The sequence below is a fragment of the Pyrenophora tritici-repentis genome, chromosome 7 (assembly GCF_003171515.1).
Source record: "Pyrenophora tritici-repentis strain M4 chromosome 7, whole genome shotgun sequence".
In the NCBI taxonomy this organism is placed as follows: Eukaryota; Fungi; Ascomycota; class Dothideomycetes; order Pleosporales; family Pleosporaceae; genus Pyrenophora; species Pyrenophora tritici-repentis.
The window spans coordinates 1,750,559-1,770,384 of record NC_089396.1 but is presented as its reverse complement, the minus strand read 5'-3'; the positions used below and the strand labels follow the sequence as shown (position 1 = coordinate 1,770,384).

Sequence of the window (19,826 nt, the reverse complement as noted above, 5' to 3'; positions counted from 1 at the left end):
GTCCCCAACTTCGACGCACCCATCAACCTGTACCATGGGACGGGCCTGCCACATGGCAGTCTTCTTGCCTTTGAACTTTAAACATGAACTACTCTTCTCCTAGAAACGGTCTCTTTGCCTCGTCCTGTAGATAGTGTAGCCAACATATCCACCAGTGATGGCCAGACCGAATAGGACAATCTTCATGAAGAACCACGTCCAGCTTCCACCGCTGCTGTCGCTCTTTCCCCGATACGTAGATGAAGCGGTCTTGCCGCCTGCGGTTCCCGAGGCCGGGGCGGCGCCAGGGGTTCTCTTGTAAAGGTTCATCGACCTGACACTGATGATGTCGTGGTTGTCGGAGAGTTCACCAGTTTCGGCGGAGAAGCCCAAGTAGGCGACGGGCGGGACTTTGAAGTTGGGGATCTCGAAGCATTGTGTCCATTCGTCCTCGGACTTGTATTGGAGTTCAAGACGAAGATATTGCTCTTGGAAGTAGGTGAGGCGGGCTTTGGTCGCGACTTGGGCGTTGCGAATACCACGGGCCTAGTTCAAAGGTTAAAAGACGTAATTCCTGTACGCGACACAGTACATACAGAGCATCCAGCGATCTCATTGGACTTGCCATCGTTGTCCTTGTCGTAGGCTGTGTTTCCATCACCGTTCATGGCCATGATATAAGGAAACACAGTGCCTGGGCGGTTGTTCTTGTAGGTATCGAAGAAAAGACCGAGGCCCTCAAACTTGTCCGTATGGCCAAAGACATTTCCTGGTTGTGCACGCTGCTTGGTGAGCCACATGGCAAAACCATCGCCGTAAAGGTTCCCCTGTCCGTGGATCTTGAACTCGAATGTGATCTACTCGCGTCAGCTCCCAGTATGAGTGATTGTATAGGGTACAACGCACCTCCCAGTTGGTAGCTGTGAGCGGCACTCGGGAAAACAACCAGCCATCGCGAGAGGGCTTATCCGAAGCGAGTCGAATGTACTTATCAGTTCGAATAATGGTGTCTCCGCCAAAATCCCACCAGCGGCTTTGCATGTCCGAATCGAGGTATGGCTATACGTGGTCAGAGTTTCGAAAGTCGTCTTGATGTGGGAGACAAGACTTACGGGCTCGAGGCTGTGTGTCCGCAACTATATCGTCGTTAGCAATATATCTCCAATATGTTCGTTCGAGTGGCAGCAGCCTACCGAAATGGCCTTGATATCAGGATCCTCACTCAAACCACCTGATCGCGCCAATGCGCCCGTCAAGCTTCCCGCCAGCAAGCATAAGCTTGTCCATGGCCTTGCGAATAACATGGTGGTCGTCGCCTATCCCCAAGGTACCAACAGAGTAGTGACGCGCCGAAAGAAGGGCCAGAAGTGCTATGGGAGGAAAAGAAGGGCGCAGAAGGGCGACTTGGACTGAAGTTGGTGAACACTGGGGTCGGAAAGGCCACTCTATCACCTCCGCGTGTGGAGCAGGGGTCTTTTGGGTTCCGCGAAACTACGCTAGCGAGCACCCGCCGCCGTTCTTGACGTCGACAACGGAACTTTTCAAGACGAAAACACAAAACTCTCTCCCCGCCAACCTTGTCGCCCTCCGACGAACCGCAATTCGCTCGACACCACAGATACATACAATCAAGCAAATGGACTCATTAGGCGGCATGTCATCTTACCCCAGCGACCCGAAGACGGCGGTGATGCGTCAGGTGCAGCAAGAAGCTGCCATGCAGAATGCGCGCATGCTTGTTGAGGTATGTATTCTCTCCCATACTGCAATACTTACCGCTCTTAATTTGCAATTCACTGACAAAAGTGCAGAAACTCAATGAACACTGCTTCGAGCGCTGCGTCCCCAAGCCCGGTACCTCACTCTCAAAAGGCGAAGAAAACTGCTTCACAGCATGCATGGAGAAATATATGAGCGCATGGAACACAGTCAGCAAACAGTACGTTGGGAGGATACAGCGCGAGAGTGCGGCTGTGGGTAACCAGGGCTTGTAAATAGCTGGCATGACATCAGGCCGCAGTATGGGGTTGAATGTGTTACCATTACGATATCCAGGACCACATGTACGAGTATGGGATGACAAGGTCGATGCGACATGCATTGGGTGGTATGATGATGAAAAATGTACTATAGAATGTACAACTAGCTACAGGCACTTTACAAAACCTGGTATATTGCCGCTTCACCACCTGCCATGTACACCGCTTACATCTTACCCGCCGACTTCTGCTTCTGGGCAAATTCCCTAACAAAGACACTGCAATTGACCTCTTGGCACAGCCTCTTCCTCCTCTCCGGGCTCAACTTGGTCGCAAACTCCAGTCCACTCGCCCTCTCTACGGCCTCTAGCGGTACCTCAAAGTCTGTCAAGGGCTTGTGGCTCGGAATGACGGCATTTGGCAGTACAAAGGCACCCAATGCTACCTTGCCGCCCAGCTTTCCATCTTCGGCGAATATAACCTTGTAGAAGTGTGTGGGTACGGCGACGTTGGGTGGTGAGCCAATGACTTCGTACGAGACGCGCCATTTGCCGTCGGCCTCGCGCTTGGGGAGATATAGAGGTCCAGTCACGACGCGCACAGAGGGGTACGAGTGCGTGAGTCTGCGGCAGAAGTCTTCAAAGTGTGCCCAGTAGTCACGGTTGAAGCCATCGCCTACTTGGGGGCACATGTTGCTCAGCGCAAAAGTAGCGTCCATGGCTTCCTGACTCCACTTTGCATCTGCAGCGGGCACTTGGTGACCTCGGTCATAACCACTTCGGAAGTAGTCCTTGAGCTTTGCACGGAACATTTCCGGAATTGTGATATCCTCGACGAAGACGCTGTGCTTTCGGTCGGCTTTGTTTTGTGCTAGCGACTCGGGCGTAATGTGCTCGGCAACCCATGATGGATTTCGCGTTCGTCGATCGTAGGATGATGTGAGCGAGGCGGCGGGGCGGAGGTCGTTGACCGGGCCTGGGAAGCCATATTGGAAGAGGCCGTTGGGGTCTACAAGAGGACTTCGGACTGTAGCCGCGGGTGAGGGAATTACAGGAACAGAGGATCCTACTCCAGATCCCGCGCGACCAGTTACCGTGGTTGTGGTTGTGGTAACAGATGGTGTCGACGCAAAGCTCTCCTTCTTCCCCGAGTACAGTACCGCCGTCGCCGCTGCGCCGGCTGCTGCACTGCCAGCAGCGACGATTGCGAAGGTGAGTTTTGACATGGTGGATACAGCCGATCCGCGAATACGTGGCTCGAGGACTGCCGGTGCGCGTGGAGGCCTCTTATAAGCTAAAAGGCACTCTCACAGGTCCAGGGCCTTGGATAGCGCGTGAGAAGTGTCTCAAGACGCGTCAACTCTGGTTCGCTGGCGCTTTCTCCCAGTGGTCATCTGCATTTTCTCAGACAGTGGAAAGAGATGCCAGGTTCCGCGCTTACCGCATCTACGCTAGCGTCGACAGCTCATACCAAGACGGATGTGAACTTGAATCCTCTACATCACTTGGAAGTCATCTGTCCTGCCTACTTTATTCTCACAAAATTGAATGTCGCTTTTTTCCTACTTTTTACACTCTTAACCTCAGGCTAAATGGCTATTCTGTTTTAGACTGGGTGCACCTTCCCACAAACCCTAAACCCAACTGTCAAAATGCCTTCGTGGGTATCGCGAGCCACCGAGAATCACAATGCACAGCTCATCACCACAGCCGCCGTCTCCGGCTTCGTTGTTGGCAGTGCGATTCTCGGTTTCCAAAAGGCCCGACGTATGATGAGAGTGGCAGACCTGAAAGCATCCATTCCAGAAATCAGTGACGACCATCGCTCGTCGAGAGTAAGTAGACCTACATCACATTGAACTTGTCGGAGAAAGACGTGTACATGTTCAGGCAAAACAGCTGACTTTCAACAGCTAACTGAATATGGTGCCGCTTCAAAGATCTTTGCGCCAAGTAAAGAAGATGAGCGAAGTATGGCACTAGCTGCAAGAGCGAGGAAAGGTGACTACGATGATGGTACGAGATTGTATCTTCAAAGTGTCGATTCAAGTTCTCACCAGATTTATAGATTTAATCCTTGAACAGCTGGCGAGGAATCGAGTCTTCCTCACAGATTCGGGGCTCCGCAAGTTACGCAATGCTTTTGTGGTTGTAGTCGGTTGTGGTGGCGTCGGCTCACATGCAACGGCGGCTCTGGCTCGCTCTGGATGCTCCAAAATTCGGCTCATCGACTTTGACCAGGTCACATTATCTTCTCTAAATCGACACGCTGTAGCAACTTTAGCTGATGTCGGAACGCCCAAAGTACATTGTCTCCGAAAGCGACTTGAGCAAATAACTCCTTGGACGCACTTTGAATGCCGGAACGAACTTTTCAGCGAACATACTGCGGCGGCACAACTAGCGCCTCTGAACGGCCAGCAACCGGATTTTGTCATTGACGCCATCGACAACATTGACAGCAAGGTGGCACTTTTAGCATACTGTTATATGAACAACCTCAAAGTCATTTCCTCCATGGGTGCAGCCTGCAAGTCTGATCCTACGAAAATCTTCATCGGCGACATCTCAGCCAGCACAGACGACCCCCTGTCAAAGACCACTAGGAGAAAACTGCGGTTGAAAGGCGTCAAGGACGGCATCCCAGTCGTATATTCCACTGAGAGGCCCGGCCCAGGGAAAGCCGAACTTCAGCCGCTCTCTGAAGAAGAGTTTGCGAAGGGCAACGTCGGAGAGTTGGGTGTTCTTGCAGATTTTCGCGTGAGGATTCTACCGGTCCTGGGAACTATGCCAGCAATCTTTGGGCTCGCAGTCGCAAACCATGTCATCCTTTCAATCGCTGAGTACCCTCACGAATACCTATCGGCAAAGTCCCGTGATAAGATGTATGACGGCATTCTAGGAGCTCTCCAGGGCGCTGAGGAACGTCTAGCTCGTGCATTGTTTAACGAAGACCCTCTAGGTCTCAAAATCCCCATCACCCAAGCCGATGTGGGCTACCTGGTAGAAGAAGTTTATAGTGGGAAAAGTATAATTAGTGGTGTATCTACACGCTTAATTCTGTCGAGATGGAAGAAGCCGGCTCAAAACTTCGTCGATCAACGTACACCTGGCCAGAAGCACAGTTCCTTGAGGATGAACGACTTGGTGCTCATGACAAAAGAAGAGGCTAGCAAGCATGAAAGAGAGGTTTTGAAGGGCCAAAAGAGTCTAGAAGAAGTATACGACGCCGCAACGATTGAGCGTGTAAACAAGAGGTTCGCAGAAGAGGAACGATTTGAACGTTTCAGATGACGAATAAATATCACGATAGCATGAAAACACCAGACTCATCAAGTTGTTGTTGCTGCACTACAGCGGCTACAGCAGAGTTTCAGTAGGTACAGTGGCACCACATCCCTTTCATTTCGATCCCGTGACATGGAGACGAGACCCCATGAAGCCTAAAACCGTCTCACTAAGCCCGTTAAGCTGTCGACTATTTGCATCGGTGGGTCCTCCGATGACATTTGTCGTTGGCCCGATATCCATCGGCCGACACGTTAGCGCACGACACGAGGCCAATGGGAGTAGACCACACTCCCGCTATTGGTACTATACCCGGTCGATAACTTTTTTCTCCATGACGTATCGCACCAATTGACACTACGAAGTGCGGCTCTAGACGTTGTACTACGGCGAACAGATCTATGACGGACTAACGCGGTTATCGCAGCCAATGAACTGAGCGACAAGGGCCTGGCCAGATGGTAGCTGGTTCCACAATACAAGTGCTGTCCGCGTGGAGAAGCTTCCAGTCGGCAAAGCTATGGAGAACGTCATACGAAAAGATTGACGGAGATAACGGCAGTAGCATACATATAAATGTTCGTGCAAGTCACCAGGTAGGGAACGCTATTTAACTCACAAACCCAACTATTTCAACTCCGCATAACACACTACCTACCAACCAACCGTATACAACAAGATGGCAACTGACACCAAGTTTGAGGGATGGCTCGGAAAGGACAAGGATAGCGTCCAGGGAAAGATGGAATGGGGCCAGTTCGAACCAAAGAAGTGGACAGAGGACGACGTCGACATTGAGATTTCTCACTGCGGTATCTGCGGGTCAGATCTACACATGCTGAGCTCTGGATGGGGACCTACACCATACCGTACGTCCAATTCTCCGGTCAACTATGTATTCACGCTAACATATTCAAGCCTGTGTCGTCGGCCACGAGATCATCGGCAAAGCCGTCAAGGTCGGTTCAAATGTCAAGCACGTCAAGCAAGGTGACCGTGTCGGTGTTGGCGCGCAAGCACGTTCTTGCCTACAGCCAGACTGCCCAGACTGCTCCAACGGCATTGAAAACCACTGCCACAGGGGTACCGTCAACACCTACGGCAGCGTCTATCCCGGCGACGAGGGAAAGAGCTACGGAGGATATGCTACACACAACCGTACGAACGGGCATTTTGTCATGAATATCCCTGATGGCTTAGATAGCGCCGATGCTGCACCTATGCTATGTGGAGGTATTACCGTCTACTCTCCATTGAAGCGATACGGTTGCGGACCCGGCAAGACCGTAGGAATTGTCGGTGTCGGCGGTCTAGGTCATTTCGGTGTCCTCTTTGCCAAAGCCCTCGGCGCAGACAAGGTCGTTGGTATCAGTCGGAAAGCTGAGAAGCGCGACGACGTTCTTAAGCTCGGTGCTGATCTTTACATTTCCACCGACGAAGACAAGGACTGGGCTAAGCACAACGCACAGAGTCTCGACCTGATCATCTGCACCGTTTCCAGCGCAAAGATGCCTCTAGATGGTTATCTCGGCCTGCTCAAGACCCATGGTACTTTCATCCAAGTCGGAGCTCCGGATGGTGGGGAACTGCCTCCTATTAACGCCTTCACCCTGCTTTCTGGTGGCTTGAAGGTCGGAGGTAGCGGTATTGGTGCGCCTTGGGAGATCAAGGAGATGTTGCAGCTTGCGGCGGATAAGAAGATCAAGCCGTGGGTACAGAAGCGACCGATGAAGGAGGCTAACAAGGCGGTTGTTGATATGGTGGATGGAAAGGCTAGGTACAGGTATGTTCTGGAGAACTAGATCATAGACGACGAATAGATAGGATAGAACTGGGAGGTCGAGATGAATAATGATGATACCAAACGTATACCTATTCTATGGTAATCGTTCAAGCTTCTAGTATTCGAACATTCTTCATTCACTGACCAACGTGAACATGGCTTTTTTCGAATACCCTCACTTTTGAAGAATGTCTCAATACGGCGTTATAGCTGCGCTCGAATTTTCATCACCATGTCCAAGGAGTCTCCCTCCTTACGTTTGGATATATCTTAATTTCTGCTCCGCGCTGTGGAGGCGTTAAGCGTATTTAGGTACTAGGCACTCACCCAATACACCATCAAAGCCACAACAAGAGCCAATTGAGCGACTCAAGTCTCCATACATACACCTGTAACACGAATACCAGCGCAAGAACAACAACTCGAGATAGTATCCCAGTGTACATCTCGGCCCCAGCTCGGCGAAGGCCCACGACTCCACATTACACATATCTCCAACTCCCCTCTCGACCATGCTCTCCAATAACTCGACGCCGCGCGTACTTTTCGCATCGGCCCTCAACCGTAAAAGATCATTGACGACGTTCTAACCCGCCCCTCACGTCAGCTTTTTCTTCCCTTATGCCGAACCCCACTCTTATTCCCCGCAATACTTAACCCTCGGCCTCTGACGTCTTCTGTCAAACATGGATGAACCATGACATGTGTATACGTACATAAAACCCACAACCGCCAACGCATAGGACACAAATAAGCATTCCAACCCGCGAATTCCTCCCCTCCTTCTTCTCTTCTTCTTCTCCCTCTCTCATCCAAAACACCCAGATTCAAAAAAAAAACCCCCCCAAAATGCCACCCACATCCATCATCCACGTCCCCCACCTCGGCGGTATAACAGCCTCGTACCGCCTCTCGCAACCCTACAACGCCAAACTCCCCACCCTCGTTCTCATAAACTCCTTTACTACCTCCTCGGCCCTCTACGACAATGCCTTTTCCACGCCCGCACTAACATCTACCATGAACCTCCTTGCCATCGAGCTCCTCGGCCACGGCGGCACACGTGCACACAAGACGGACAATTGGACGTACTGGGACACGGCGATTATGAATCTGCAAGTCATGGAGAAGTTGGGGGTTGAGCGGGCGTTTGTGTTGGGGACGAGTCAGGGGGGTTGGGTTACGGTGCGGATGGCGCTTTTAGGGGGTGACAAGGTGAGAGAAGATTCTCGTTTTGGATTTCGTTCTACATGGGGAGGGAGGAGATGTATAGACTTGTTGAACATGAAAAAAAAGCATACTAACAAGTAAACCCACCAACACACAGATCCAAGGCATAATCCCCCTTGGAACATCCCTAGACTCTGAATCCCCCCCGTTCCCGTGACCTGGGCTGCTGGCACGCCGTCGAACCCCTTGCCGAGCGCATCACAGGCGAGTTCGGACCTTCTGCTGCTGGTGATGGTTTCGCGCCCAGCAAGGACTTTGTTGATTTCCTCGTTGATGTCGGTTTCGGGAAGGCGTGTCCAGAGGATGTGAGACGCTTTTGGGAGCAGGAGATCAAGAGGAATTATCAGGGCGAGGAGGGAAGGAAGAGGATTCGCATGGCGGCGATTAATTTGAGGGATAGGGATGGGCTGCATTTGAGGTTAGAAGATGTGAGGTGTCCGGTGCTCTGGTTGCATGTGAGTTTTTTTTTCCTCAATTCAATCTAAGTTGGGTGGTGGAGGTGAAGGTAGGGAGAATGGCCAGCTGACAGCATATCAGGGAACGGACGATGCGGTATACTCTGTTGCAAATGCAAAGGAAGAGATCCAATTATTTACCAATTCGCCCGAGGCAAGGCTAGAGGTTATCCAGGGCGGACAGCATTTCCTCAGTGCTTCGAATCCAAAGGAGGTGAATGAGCATGTCGTAGCTTTTGTGAACAAGTACAACAAAGCTGGGCCCTTACTATAGTGTATACGTAATCTAGCGCATATCAACAAACGTACAGCCACCCCCAACCCCAACTATTTCAATACAAGTAAAATACCAGTATTATGGCGAACCATACAAGGCCGAGCGACCCATTCACCAAAACCCCTCCATCTTTCTCGCACCACCTCTATCCATCTCTAACGACCCCGTTATACTTTCCCTGCGCCACAACACTTCTCCGCGGAGAATACTCCGCTAGCCCCCGATATTCCCTACCCACTGTACGCGCCAAAAGCAAAACGCTCCCACCACCGTTGGCTATGTGCATACAGGCCCTCTAGCGCCGGGTCAGCATTCCCTAGTATGAACCAGGCGGCATATGCGGGAGGTCTAGGAAAAAAACGAAAACGATCCCCCCAAAAAAGCACTGATGAGATATGCAAGGAAGATGGTGGGTGGCGGGACATCTTCTTTCCATGAGTGTATACCGTAAAGCAAAGGGATGGGTCAGGCCAAAAAGCAAGATCTCACGATTTTGCCAAAAGCGGAACAAAAAACGCTAGCTACAGCTTGGTGGATCGACACTACAGCTCTTTACGTGGCGTGTTCGTTTCAATAACGCAATCACCTGGGTGACATAAAATACTAAACCGTGTGGGTAAACACCCAATAGACGTGTCTGGCGACTACAGTGGCTTTTTTACACTAGTATGTCCAGTATTTTATGACACCTGGGTGCAATGGAGTGAAGATGTGTGTTCCGGCTATGTCGCGGGCATCGCGCACGCCAATTTTTATTGCTCCTGTCGATCTGGTGGCCGTTTGAACTAAGGGGGCTCGCCGGGAATGATCCCGATTAGCAGTTGTATATCTTGGTAACGAGAGGAGACGACGTAACAGCTGCGGGGCTGACAAGCCCCACCCCTCAAATCCAATTGCAAGATAGTGAAGGATCCGCGATAGTCGCTGGTAGATCGAAAAAAGAGGAATGCGAAAAAGCATCGAGATAAAAGCTGCAGCACGTATGTGTTGTAGATCGAGAGTACGTCATGAGCTATACTTGACCTTTCACTTCCATTATCTTGACACCCCTGTCAATCTAGTGTGAAGGACTCTAGGTATGTGTGACCGAGGACGGTAATGGTGTATCCCAATACAGGCAACTTGAAGTTGCTTTTGGCATGCGGCCAAAAAGCCTTGTTGGCAGATGAGGGGCCCGTGGTGGCCAATTTCGTTTACCCCGCCTCTCCTCCGACTCTTTTCTCAACTATGGTTTGCACGGTTTGCGGATGCGGGATACTTTCCCTTGCCAACCTCTCGGCACTGTCAACGGCGAAACGGTCGCTGTCATATAAATGGTCTCGGATGGTTGCCGGACATGCTACGGAGTTTTCCGTTTGTCAAGCTGGCCGATTGCCATGATGAAAAGTGCGCAAGATGCAATGGTGCATTTGCACCCGCCGCCCGTTGAGAGTATACCAAAATAACACACCAGTGATGGAGCTGATAGCAGGTGACGGAAAAAAGCACTGAGGTGAGTTGATGGCCCCCCGAGTGGGGTTCGAGAAAGAAGCAGATAAAGTCGGAGAACATGGCATGTCGGCGTTCAACGCGAACGAGTACGATGGAGGTACAGATCTGCATCCTCAGCTGCGAACAGTCAAGCAGGGCACGTACCCGCAAGCCCCTTACGTCCACGTCCTCAACAGGAACAAACCCCCGTTTTCTTTTCCCTGTGTGACTGGCCGCCCTCGCAACCGTCGACGCTTTCGAAGGTGAAACTCGCTTAAGACCCATATTACGGGATTTTCGGTGTGGGAGCTGGTTGGTGTGACTACACCGGGATAGCCGTTTGTTACGGCTACCCCTGTTGATCTGGTGTGGCTGATGGGTCGAACCGAAGTTCCTCCCGCTCGCCTCGCAATGGATACAGGACAACCAACATCATGCGAAGGGTGCGTGCGTTGCGATGCGAAGGGCTTGCAAAAATCGGACAAATATGACAGGGGAATGTTTGACTATCGAGCATCGGCCGTGGTAACAGCGAAAGCAGGTTGATGAATCTGTCGTGTAGCGTAGTGGCCAAACCAACACGCGCTGATGCCAGTGCTCGAATTGTGTAATAGACATTACCAAAAGTTTGATCTCGAAGACGTTGGTATCAGGGATGAGGGGCTGATTGGATTGCTGGGACCAGATCTAGAACCGCAGCAGTGGTACTGATATTTGCTTTTTTGCATTGTGGACCTGATGCACTTGACATGCCCCGGCATGAATCGAAGACGGAAAAGTGGTAATCGGGCCTCCTACAGCGATACTTCACCATTTCGAGGTAGGCAGTATAATGGCCGGCATATGACCGCTTTGTCTTTCTCAACAGACCATGGACCAGTTGCGACCCGTTCCTGCGCGTTGCCGCCGGCCACGGGTCGCAACCTGACAAGGCGTTTGCAATCTGCACATGTGGCATGATAGTAAGACTGGATAGATTGAAGAGGTTGAGATGGTGTTTGCGGGTTGTGAAGCATGTCTTGAAGAGACGGGGGGAGAGCGGCGGGATGCAGCTGTTTCACATGCTAGTCAGTTCGGGCTTGTTGGCTTTCTGTTTTGCTCCATCTGGTGTCATGTGGGGAGGTTGCAATGTGACGTTGACCAAGGGGAAAGTCCAGACGGTCATTGTGCATGACTTGCTTCTGGTTTGACGTCAGAGTGCCAGTGCTAGTTATAGGTCGGCCGCCGCGTCGGAAACAGCCGATGCAATTCCAGTCAGGTACGACCCATCGCGTTGGGAGAGATGCGAGATGCGCTTTATTGACTGTCTCATATACCTCCACAACGGGGCATGTACATGGCCCAGCTACATGTCGTAGATTCTGCAACCACAGTGGTCAGCGTCGGCTGCAGCGCTCGATAATTTCCGGTCGGCAAAGTAGCGAAGGCGCTGGGCTCTCTTGCCGCAAAGGCACGTCTCAATGTTTCGATATTGGACTTGATTATCCGGCCACACAATTGCCGTCCGGTGACACAGAACCAGTCGTCTTTTTGCGCACAAGCGAGCGGGTGGCTCTGGGGGAGGAGGACGTCTTACTATACTCTTACAGTACATTGTTGGAGATTCAAAGCAAGCGCGGTTGCAACTGCCGTCCTTGGCTGGTGCACGTAGCTGCCCGTTTCGACAGTGTTATCGCGATGCTTTTGCAGCTTGCATAGACACTATGCACAAAGAAAGATCCAAGTTGCTAAGCTGCAGCACCAAAGACGGGTGGGTGTATAGACAATGGAGCTATAGTTATAACGGGGCGGCTTATGGTGAGGGGTAAGACGCCGAACGCACCGAAGCAGCATCTTTGCCGGAAATGGTTCGGAACGAAGCCATCGGTCTTCTAGCGGGATTCACCGTAGTGGGGATCAAGTCTAGGTTTGACTAAGAGCGGATGGGCCTTTAGAATAGCCGAAATGCTGCATGGCGCAGGTGACAAGCCGCAGCCTTAGGCTCGGTTTAGCTTTTGCACATGCGCGTAGTCGACCTGGGCCTGCAGAAGGAACGTAGAACATGCGTGCAAAGAGGTTGGCTGAATTAAATAGCGTAAAAAATTGGTATTGGAGTATAGCCATAGTGTGATACTCGTGCGTCTAGTAGTGCGTGTAGCTAATCAATTGCTCAGCACAATATGCTGTCCCGTGAGACAATGCGGTAACGACAGCGACGCCAAAATCCCATTTTGCGAGCCCAGAGAATCCGCAGTACAAGTAAATGTAGACCGTTTTGGTATCATAGATCCGCGAGAATATGTCAAGGAAATAAAGTCGTCCCAAGTGGGAAGAGCCCAAACGAGGCTCATCTAATCAACCGCCCAAAAGTGTGGCCGTGAATGGAAATAAAGGAGCAAAGTACCAAAGAAGGAAGTGGTATGATACAGGGTATATGCAAACAAGTGCGAAGAGTTAGAAGAGTCGTAGCTGAAATTAATTCTCTTCCATCAGGGCTTCCTGATCGCCCGTTTCGCGCCAGTCTCGTGCGCGTTCGGACAGACGCTTGATGCCGGCAATGCGTTCTGCCCAGAGCGACTCAGATGGCGACCTGAATGTGTAGGCGCGTTGCGATGAGATGACGCCAATGGCCTGCAGCACAGCCTTGCGTGAGTCTCGGCCGAAGACGGCAGGATGGTTGATCCATTCGAGACTGGATTCGAGTTCCGCGTCTAGCGCGTGCATGGTTTTGACGTCAATACCTGCAGCAGGAGTGAAGGGACTATCAGCATGTGGTGAGGGCGTGCGCGCCCGCAAGTCGGCACCGGAATTGTGCGTCGTGGGAGATGTGGATCCCGTGCTGCCTGCCACGCCAGGTGCCTCGTTCCGACGGTGCCCAGGAGGAGGAAGTGGAGGCAGACCCCCCTTGCCAAGCCCCTTTAGGATACTTCGGGTTTCTTTGAGAAGATGGTGTGCTCGTTCGTGTTGGCCTCGTGAGACAAGTGTCAATGCGCGGGTCAGCATGTCGGATGTAAGCAATTCCATACGTCGCTGTACGACGTGAGGATGAGGGGGGATAGGGGGTGTTGACGGCATTCCGGTTGAATTCTTCTTGTTTCCGGATGGTAGTAGGGTAATGGCCAGTAACGATGGCCTTGGGAGCTGTGAAAGGGTGCCTTCTCGGAGTATGTCGCCGTAGGTGAGATCTGCTTGGATCAAGGGTACTTCTTCAACGCTGAGTGTGCGTGAATCATCTTGGTCGAGTGGTCCGCCTAGGGCCTCCAAACCAGACACAATCGACTCCCAGGGGTCCTGAGGGAGTTGCTCGGGTGAGCCCGTGTCGGGCGCAATAGCTAGCTGCACCAGGATATCCCTCTTATCTCCAAAGCGTAAATCACCTAGCGAAGCTTCGGCATCTCGGCCGGTGGCACGTTTAGTGATCTGCAGTGCGCCGCTAATCTTGACAAACTTGGCAGGGGAGCCTTCAGGTAGCCGTAGCTTCAACTTGACGTTTTGGTGCGAGATAGTTTGAAGAGATCCGAGGCACCCTGCTGCACACTCGCGGAGCATCATCCAGTCCTTGACATAGGTGTAGGACGCCTTGGTCCGTGTGGAGAGTTCAATCATAGTGTCGGGCTTGTGCGTTAGTCCCAGACCAAAGGAGTGAATGGAAACCCTAAATGGCAATTAGTATAATGACGTACTAAGAGTGATGAACGATGGCTTACTTGGCAGCCTCGGCGCGGGAGATGACGAAGTCAACGCTTTCAGCATCGGATGTGGAAGAGTCGCTGATGAGCAGAATGCTTGAGAGAGGGTTGCTCGACTTGCGCTGCATCAGCAGATCCATGGCTACGTTGGCTCCGTCAACCACGTCGGCACGAAGGCTCTTCTGTCCTACGGGGCGAATGGAATCGAGCACCTTTGGCCAGTCTCTCCAGGCTTTGCTCGTCATGCCGACAATGGGGACGCCGCCGCCACTTGAGCCAAAAGTGACCAAGCCCATGCGGTCTCGTTCACCCAGGTTGCTCACAAGGAAACGTAGAGTGTCGCGTAGCAAGTTGATCTTCAAACCCTGCATTGACGACGAGACTGGAATGACGACGACAATGTCAACGGGCACGTGTACTGAGGCACCCAGGCGGGGCTCGGATGCACCGCCGCGGGAGGTGCTGTACTCGGTGGGCGCCGTCATGACTGAGCGGCCGGCGCCGTAGGAAGAGTTGATAGACGAGACGCGCTTTGGCCTGCGATAGTCGTCGTCCTCGGTTCCAGAATTGTCTTGATCGTATTGCTCCATTCGGTGGCTGATGGGAAAGTCTAAGCGAATGTCCATGAGGGCGCGACGCCACTGCTCCAGCTGGCCCCTGTCTTGGAATTGAAGGTGGAAGGCGGGTAGCTCTGCTACCGAGAGGCTGAGGGTCAGTATCAAATTGTCCGCCGAGTGCTCGACCTGGTTGAGGTGCTTCTTGATCAGGATCGAGCCCTTGAGAGTGCACTTTGTCTTCTTGATGGGGGGTCCACCATCCCACTGCGGCTGCGGCGCCATCTTCTTCTCCTTTACGCAGATGAGCATTTCGGAGAAGAGGTAGCACTCGAGTTCCTGCCATGATTGCCGGTCCTTGCCAACGCGGATGTGGCCGTGAAGTCGCAAGTTGCCGAAGCGAGAAAAGTCCAGGCCGTGCCAGTTGTCGACGCGGGCGTGGAGGTCTTCGGTAATTTCGTCCAGGGCCTCGGTTGGTTCGTACTGCGGCTCTGCTGACCTGGTGGTGACGGGCGACTTGCTGCGCTCATAGGTGCTCTCAGGTACGCTTGGCAGGGGTGGTGCGCCGCGGATGTCGTCTAGGTTTGGCCGCCACTTGCCCTCGACTACCTCGACCGTGATCAGACATGTCAGGCTCTGCTGTTGCCGCGACCTGCTCAGCGTGGGGAATTCGCTCCGGACAGTGACTGTAGGGGCAGGAATTGGGCTCTTGAGCAGACCACGCGGGCTGCTGAGGCTACTCTCCATGGACTGGACATCGTAGTCGTGCCGCCGGCCATCGTGCGTGGCGGCGTAGTCGTTGGAGGAGGCCAGTCCTGTAGCGCCCGAGTCGCTGCGTCCATGCGCCCGGGACAGGGAGCCGCCGCGGTCGGAACCACGGTCGCGGCTGTGACTGCTGTCTCGCTGACGGGATTGGGTCGTGGGCGGGTAGCGGGTTGAGGCATTGCTGCCGGTGCGAGAGCGAGCCTGGATGTGGTCGTCATTTTGCCTTTCGGACGAGACGGTCTGGTTGTCCCAGGGCGTGGGGGTGTTGGATGCGCTCCGGTGGGAGTCAACCTGGGAGTGCGAGTGCGAGTGCGAGTGCGTCTGCGAATGGGCTGGTGAGGCTTCTTGCTGGGCGGAACGCACAATGGTGGAGAGTTTCTCTGTATGCACATCAGCATGGCCAGCCACCGCAGACTTTGGTGGCAGCCTACCAATATCGAGCACATTTCCGCCCCTGCTAGTATCGAGACCCAGGGTGGCATCACACGTCGGGCAGTGCTGCGACTCGAATTCGCGGATATACTCGTAGAAGCAGGCCTCATGCGACACATGGCCGCACGAGAGCTGCAGTATCCGCTCGCCCCGCAGTGTGTACTCCAGGTTCTCCTCACACACGCAGCATTCACTTCCAATAAACGTCCTCTCGCGCCTGGTCCGGGTGCGCTCAATGTCCATGACGCCGGCCATGGCTCTGCCGGTGCGGGGAGGGGGTTGTGAGCCAGGGTTTGCGTCTGATCTGGCCGAGTGCGAAGTAAAGGGCTTTGCAGTGTGACTACTGCGCGAGCTGGGACGGAGTCCTAGGAAAGACATGAGCGGCCTGAGCTCCCCAGACGGGTCTCAATGGGTTCGGGGAGTGCAGTACTATGGCGGTAGCCTATCGGGGGCTGAAGTCGACAGCCGTGTTTGCCTGGATGTCGTCGTCGTCGTCGGCCAGCAGTCCCAGCTGTCGTCTTTTCGAAGGCAGAGGGTCCTGAAGATGGTTGTGGGGTGAATGAGGACTGCGGGCAGACAAAGAAAGTTCAAAACCGTTCGACATGGAAGGGCCGGGGCTGGAGCAGGGCTCGCTTTTGGATCGCCTCAAGCACGTTTCAGCATTGAGAGAGCCCACGGAGCATGGTTGAAGAGCCCGCGGGCTGGTCGTGTCTTTAGGTTAGAGGGACCAGGTACCGGCAAGGTGCCTTGGCCAGGGTATTGCGCCCGACACGATTCGAGCCGTGGGAACACGGGCCTACTGGGGATCAACAGTGCAGACAGGACAAATGCGATGCCCCGAGCCGTCAACTGGGTCGTCAGACGCAAGAGCCCACTGAAGAGACCACCATGGCGGCGCCAGGGGAGGGCCCTGTTGGAAACTTGGTTACATGTGGCAGCCACTACCGTAAGTACATGTACCATTACGACGAGCAGAGACGTGCATCAGCGCGTTTGCAGGCGTAGGCGTAGGCGCAGATGCAGATGCAGATGCATGTGCAGGCCAAGTACCACCGACGCGTAGTGTGGTGCGCAGCCTCATGGGCCATGGGCATGTCGCGCGACGCCCCTGTACGGGGCACGACGGCGGCGCCCGGGGGGCCCTGGCCACAAGCTGCCGGCAAATAGGGAGGGTTGGCGTTTGCGACGTCAAGCCTCTTCTGCTGCTATTCGCTGCAATCTTACTATTTCTTACTATATTACCATACCGCTGATTCAGCGGCCATGACCTGCCCTGCCTGCCTGCCTGCCTGCCCTGCCCTGCCCTGCCCTGCCCCGTCGCCGCGGGCCCAGCGCCGTTCACTGCCCTTGACGAGTGCTCATCATCCTCTCCTCAGGTACTGTGCGGCCCGTGACCACTTTCTTCCCGGCCTGATGAGCGTCAGCAGAGTCAGGAATCTGCACCGAGCATTCAGGAGGCTCCAAGACATGCCCTTGGGGTCTAGTCGGACATTAACTACCCTACTGCTGTCTGACAGCCGACTTATCCCTCCCGCAACACCTACCTTACTCTCCGAAATCATCCTCTTGGCCTGCCGCGACTACCTGCGACGGGGGGCTGCGCTAGAAGCTTTCCTGCCATCATTGGAAAATGCTCACTCTCACTCACGCCCCTCTCCTAATCTGCTGTCCAGCGTCCCGGAAGCATCCTCGAGTCAGCCTGTACCGATAAACTTTGATCCTGCCCGGGATGCCTCGGAAACGCACCGCTTCCAGAAAACCCCAGTGAGGCCTGTCTCTCGCAACGTGTAATGTGCCCGCCTGCCAAAAGGGGTACGAAACAATTACGACCTGCGTGGGAATCTGCACTTTCATGACATGCCCATTGCCTTCTGACACTTCACACATGTGCATGCTTCTCCAACTTGCACCTGCTTTTCCTGCATCGTCGCTGCCGGGATAGGCCGGCTAGTTGGACGAACCATGCAGTAGCACCACCTTCACGCGCACGTCTTTTCCCCCTACCTAGCCATCTTCTTCTGCCGGGAGTAAATCTTCCGCCGTCACAAGTGCTGGGCCTCACTTTCGTTGGCATACTAAGCTCGCAATGTGACGGTGAGAAGACTTTGCCTCAACATTGGAATCCGCTGCACTGCAGATCGGAAGCCCCCCGTTCTCTCAAAACCCCCCAGTCCTCTCCCACGTCGCATCGGCTGCTCCTCGCTGTAGGTCCAGTAGTTCTGCATCTTCCGGCCCCAGACGGGCATACGGGTAGCGCAGCACATGGTCCGCACGTGGAAAGAACATGATGACGAATGCGAATTGGTGAGATGCCGCATCTCCGACCTACGTACTCAACGTTCTTCACGACAACTGGATCTTCGGATCTTCACCGGGGCTAACATGACCTTCCCTGCTTAGCCAGCACCAAACCACCAACTGGTGCTGCATGACTGCCCACTTGCTGCAATGTCAGGCATACAACCAATGTCACACCCTACTGCACGCACCGTCTTCTACCGCAAATTTTCGTCCTCGTGCTCAGCTGCAGGGCCTTCACAGCCTATGCATCATGGCCCTTCCCATTCTCCCTTTCCTTCAGCACCAATAAACGACTTCTCATCAAACTGCATTTTTAGCCGCTAAACGTGCCGATTCGCTCCGTCCTCGCCTGCTGAAGCGCTACTCGTATAGCGTAGTCGCAAATGATGCATACGATCATGTGCAGACGGCACAGCTTATGCCAACCTTCATACGTACTTCGTCCTCGTCGTCTGAAACAAAGCAGCCTGTCCAGACCACGCTGTGCTGGCTGAATCCTTGGTAAGCAACATTGAAAAGCCACACCGTAGTCATACCGTACGACTGGTGTTGGTATCTGCGAATGATTCAAACAGCACTTGTCATGTCTACAGCAGGGTTGTCATGTCTTACGCCGTCTGGAAGCCAGTCTTTACAGTCCTCTGTTCGCCCTCAGAGCTGGGCATAATATCGCTTATCGTCGTATCAGAGCCACGAATCGAGTTTTCTCGTTACTTCACCACTTGCCAAACGACTCTCCTACATACCAGGGCCAGGATACTCACGACTCCGTCCGCTGTTTATAGAACACTAGACTGGTTTCATTCCAAGGCGTTCGTTTTGATAGGAAATGAGCATGGCCCCTCCTTGTTCTTGAACAGCCCGTTCTGACAATGCATCTATGGGCATCATACATACATCATCATGGCCATCATGCTATGCGACCAGCCATCACGAACATCGATCGGCCACTACGCTTTCTTGCATCCGTCGCAGTTATCCACCTTATGGCTGCTCGTCATGAGGTGTGGTGGACCGCTCGACACTAACGTGGCACGTCCGCAACGCTTCTCGATAGCTTCGCACCTGCTCGATTAGTGTGTGTGCAATTCAAACACCACACCCTACGCCAAACTCGCCAGGAGGCCAGAAGAAGATCACCTCGTTTAAAGCGAGTCGAGTGCTTTTTACGCCGTAGTTGCAAGCCATAAGGCTTATAAATGGGTCCATGACGATCATATCCGCCTCTTCCCGCATTCCGCGCCATCCGACTCCACTCCTTCTCGAAGCTCACCCCTTTGGGCCATGTTTTCCACCCTTTACTCGCCCGTTGTTTCTTTTACCCCTCCTTTTTGCCAGAGCCTACTTGAAAAGCAGCGCGCCTACTCAACGCGAGCAATAAGTAAAATCCGGGGATCTGTGGGCAATATGCGCGTGCGTCATTTTGGTTGTTCGGCCTAGAAAGACTCACCATCGTTGTGCTGTGATCTCTAAACATGGCACAGGTGTACCTCCAGCGCAGTGATCGCTGCTGATGTTCAAGGGGTCCAAGTTGGTGGCGCAGTGTACCGTTATGCCAGAAAACCTTGTGTACAAGAGCAAGTTTGAAAGATACCGGGAGTACTTCGGTCGCACCGTGCGCGGGTGTGGCGGTGCTTGTGGCGCAG

General features: G+C 53.4%; 8 protein-coding genes across 8 annotated transcripts; 5 read left to right on the top strand and 3 right to left on the bottom strand.

Moving 5' to 3' along the window:
- Positions 1-99: 99 nt before the first annotated feature.
- Positions 100-1,020, bottom strand: PtrM4_130760 (Lectin-leg domain containing protein; the record flags this gene model as incomplete). The annotated part of the gene is made up of 3 exons (XM_001941104.2): positions 100-525; positions 576-836; positions 886-1,020. The coding sequence occupies 3 exons, from the start codon at positions 1,018-1,020 to the stop codon at positions 100-102; spliced, it is 822 nt and encodes a 273-aa protein (XP_001941139.2).
- Positions 1,021-1,615: 595 nt separating this feature from the next.
- Positions 1,616-1,973, top strand: PtrM4_130750 (zf-Tim10-DDP domain containing protein; the record flags this gene model as incomplete). Its single annotated transcript, XM_001941103.2, has 2 exons — positions 1,616-1,723; positions 1,791-1,973. The coding sequence occupies 2 exons, from the start codon at positions 1,616-1,618 to the stop codon at positions 1,971-1,973; spliced, it is 291 nt and encodes a 96-aa protein (XP_001941138.2).
- A 211-nt stretch (positions 1,974-2,184) lies between these two features.
- On the bottom strand, positions 2,185-3,183 carry PtrM4_130740 (NUC1, DNA-RNA endonuclease G, NUC1; the record flags this gene model as incomplete). Its single annotated transcript, XM_001941102.1, has 1 exon — positions 2,185-3,183. One exon carries the CDS (start codon positions 3,181-3,183, stop codon positions 2,185-2,187), a length of 999 nt encoding a protein of 332 aa, XP_001941137.1.
- Positions 3,184-3,609: 426 nt separating this feature from the next.
- On the top strand, positions 3,610-5,251 carry PtrM4_130730 (moeb-ThiF domain containing protein; the record flags this gene model as incomplete). Its single annotated transcript, XM_001941101.1, has 3 exons — positions 3,610-3,792; positions 3,871-3,973; positions 4,026-5,251. The coding sequence occupies 3 exons, from the start codon at positions 3,610-3,612 to the stop codon at positions 5,249-5,251; spliced, it is 1,512 nt and encodes a 503-aa protein (XP_001941136.1).
- A 452-nt stretch (positions 5,252-5,703) lies between these two features.
- On the top strand, positions 5,704-7,054 carry PtrM4_130720 (AdhP, Zn-dependent alcohol dehydrogenase; the record flags this gene model as incomplete). Its single annotated transcript, XM_001941100.2, is given in 4 exon segments — positions 5,704-5,841; positions 5,949-6,114; positions 6,164-7,028; positions 7,048-7,054. The coding sequence occupies 4 exon segments, from the start codon at positions 5,704-5,706 to the stop codon at positions 7,052-7,054; spliced, it is 1,176 nt and encodes a 391-aa protein (XP_001941135.2).
- An 823-nt stretch (positions 7,055-7,877) lies between these two features.
- PtrM4_130710 (uncharacterized protein) lies at positions 7,878-8,415 on the top strand (the record flags this gene model as incomplete). Its single annotated transcript, XM_001941099.2, has 2 exons — positions 7,878-8,243; positions 8,356-8,415. The coding sequence occupies 2 exons, from the start codon at positions 7,878-7,880 to the stop codon at positions 8,413-8,415; spliced, it is 426 nt and encodes a 141-aa protein (XP_001941134.2).
- Positions 8,416-12,914: 4,499 nt separating this feature from the next.
- Positions 12,915-15,429, bottom strand: PtrM4_130700 (uncharacterized protein; the record flags this gene model as incomplete). Its single annotated transcript, XM_001941098.2, has 2 exons — positions 12,915-14,094; positions 14,147-15,429. 2 exons carry the CDS (start codon positions 15,427-15,429, stop codon positions 12,915-12,917), a joined length of 2,463 nt encoding a protein of 820 aa, XP_001941133.2.
- A 414-nt stretch (positions 15,430-15,843) lies between these two features.
- Positions 15,844-16,164, top strand: PtrM4_130690 (uncharacterized protein; the record flags this gene model as incomplete). Its single annotated transcript, XM_066109002.1, has 1 exon — positions 15,844-16,164. The coding sequence occupies one exon, from the start codon at positions 15,844-15,846 to the stop codon at positions 16,162-16,164; it is 321 nt and encodes a 106-aa protein (XP_065960994.1).
- Positions 16,165-19,826: the final 3,662 nt, after the last annotated feature.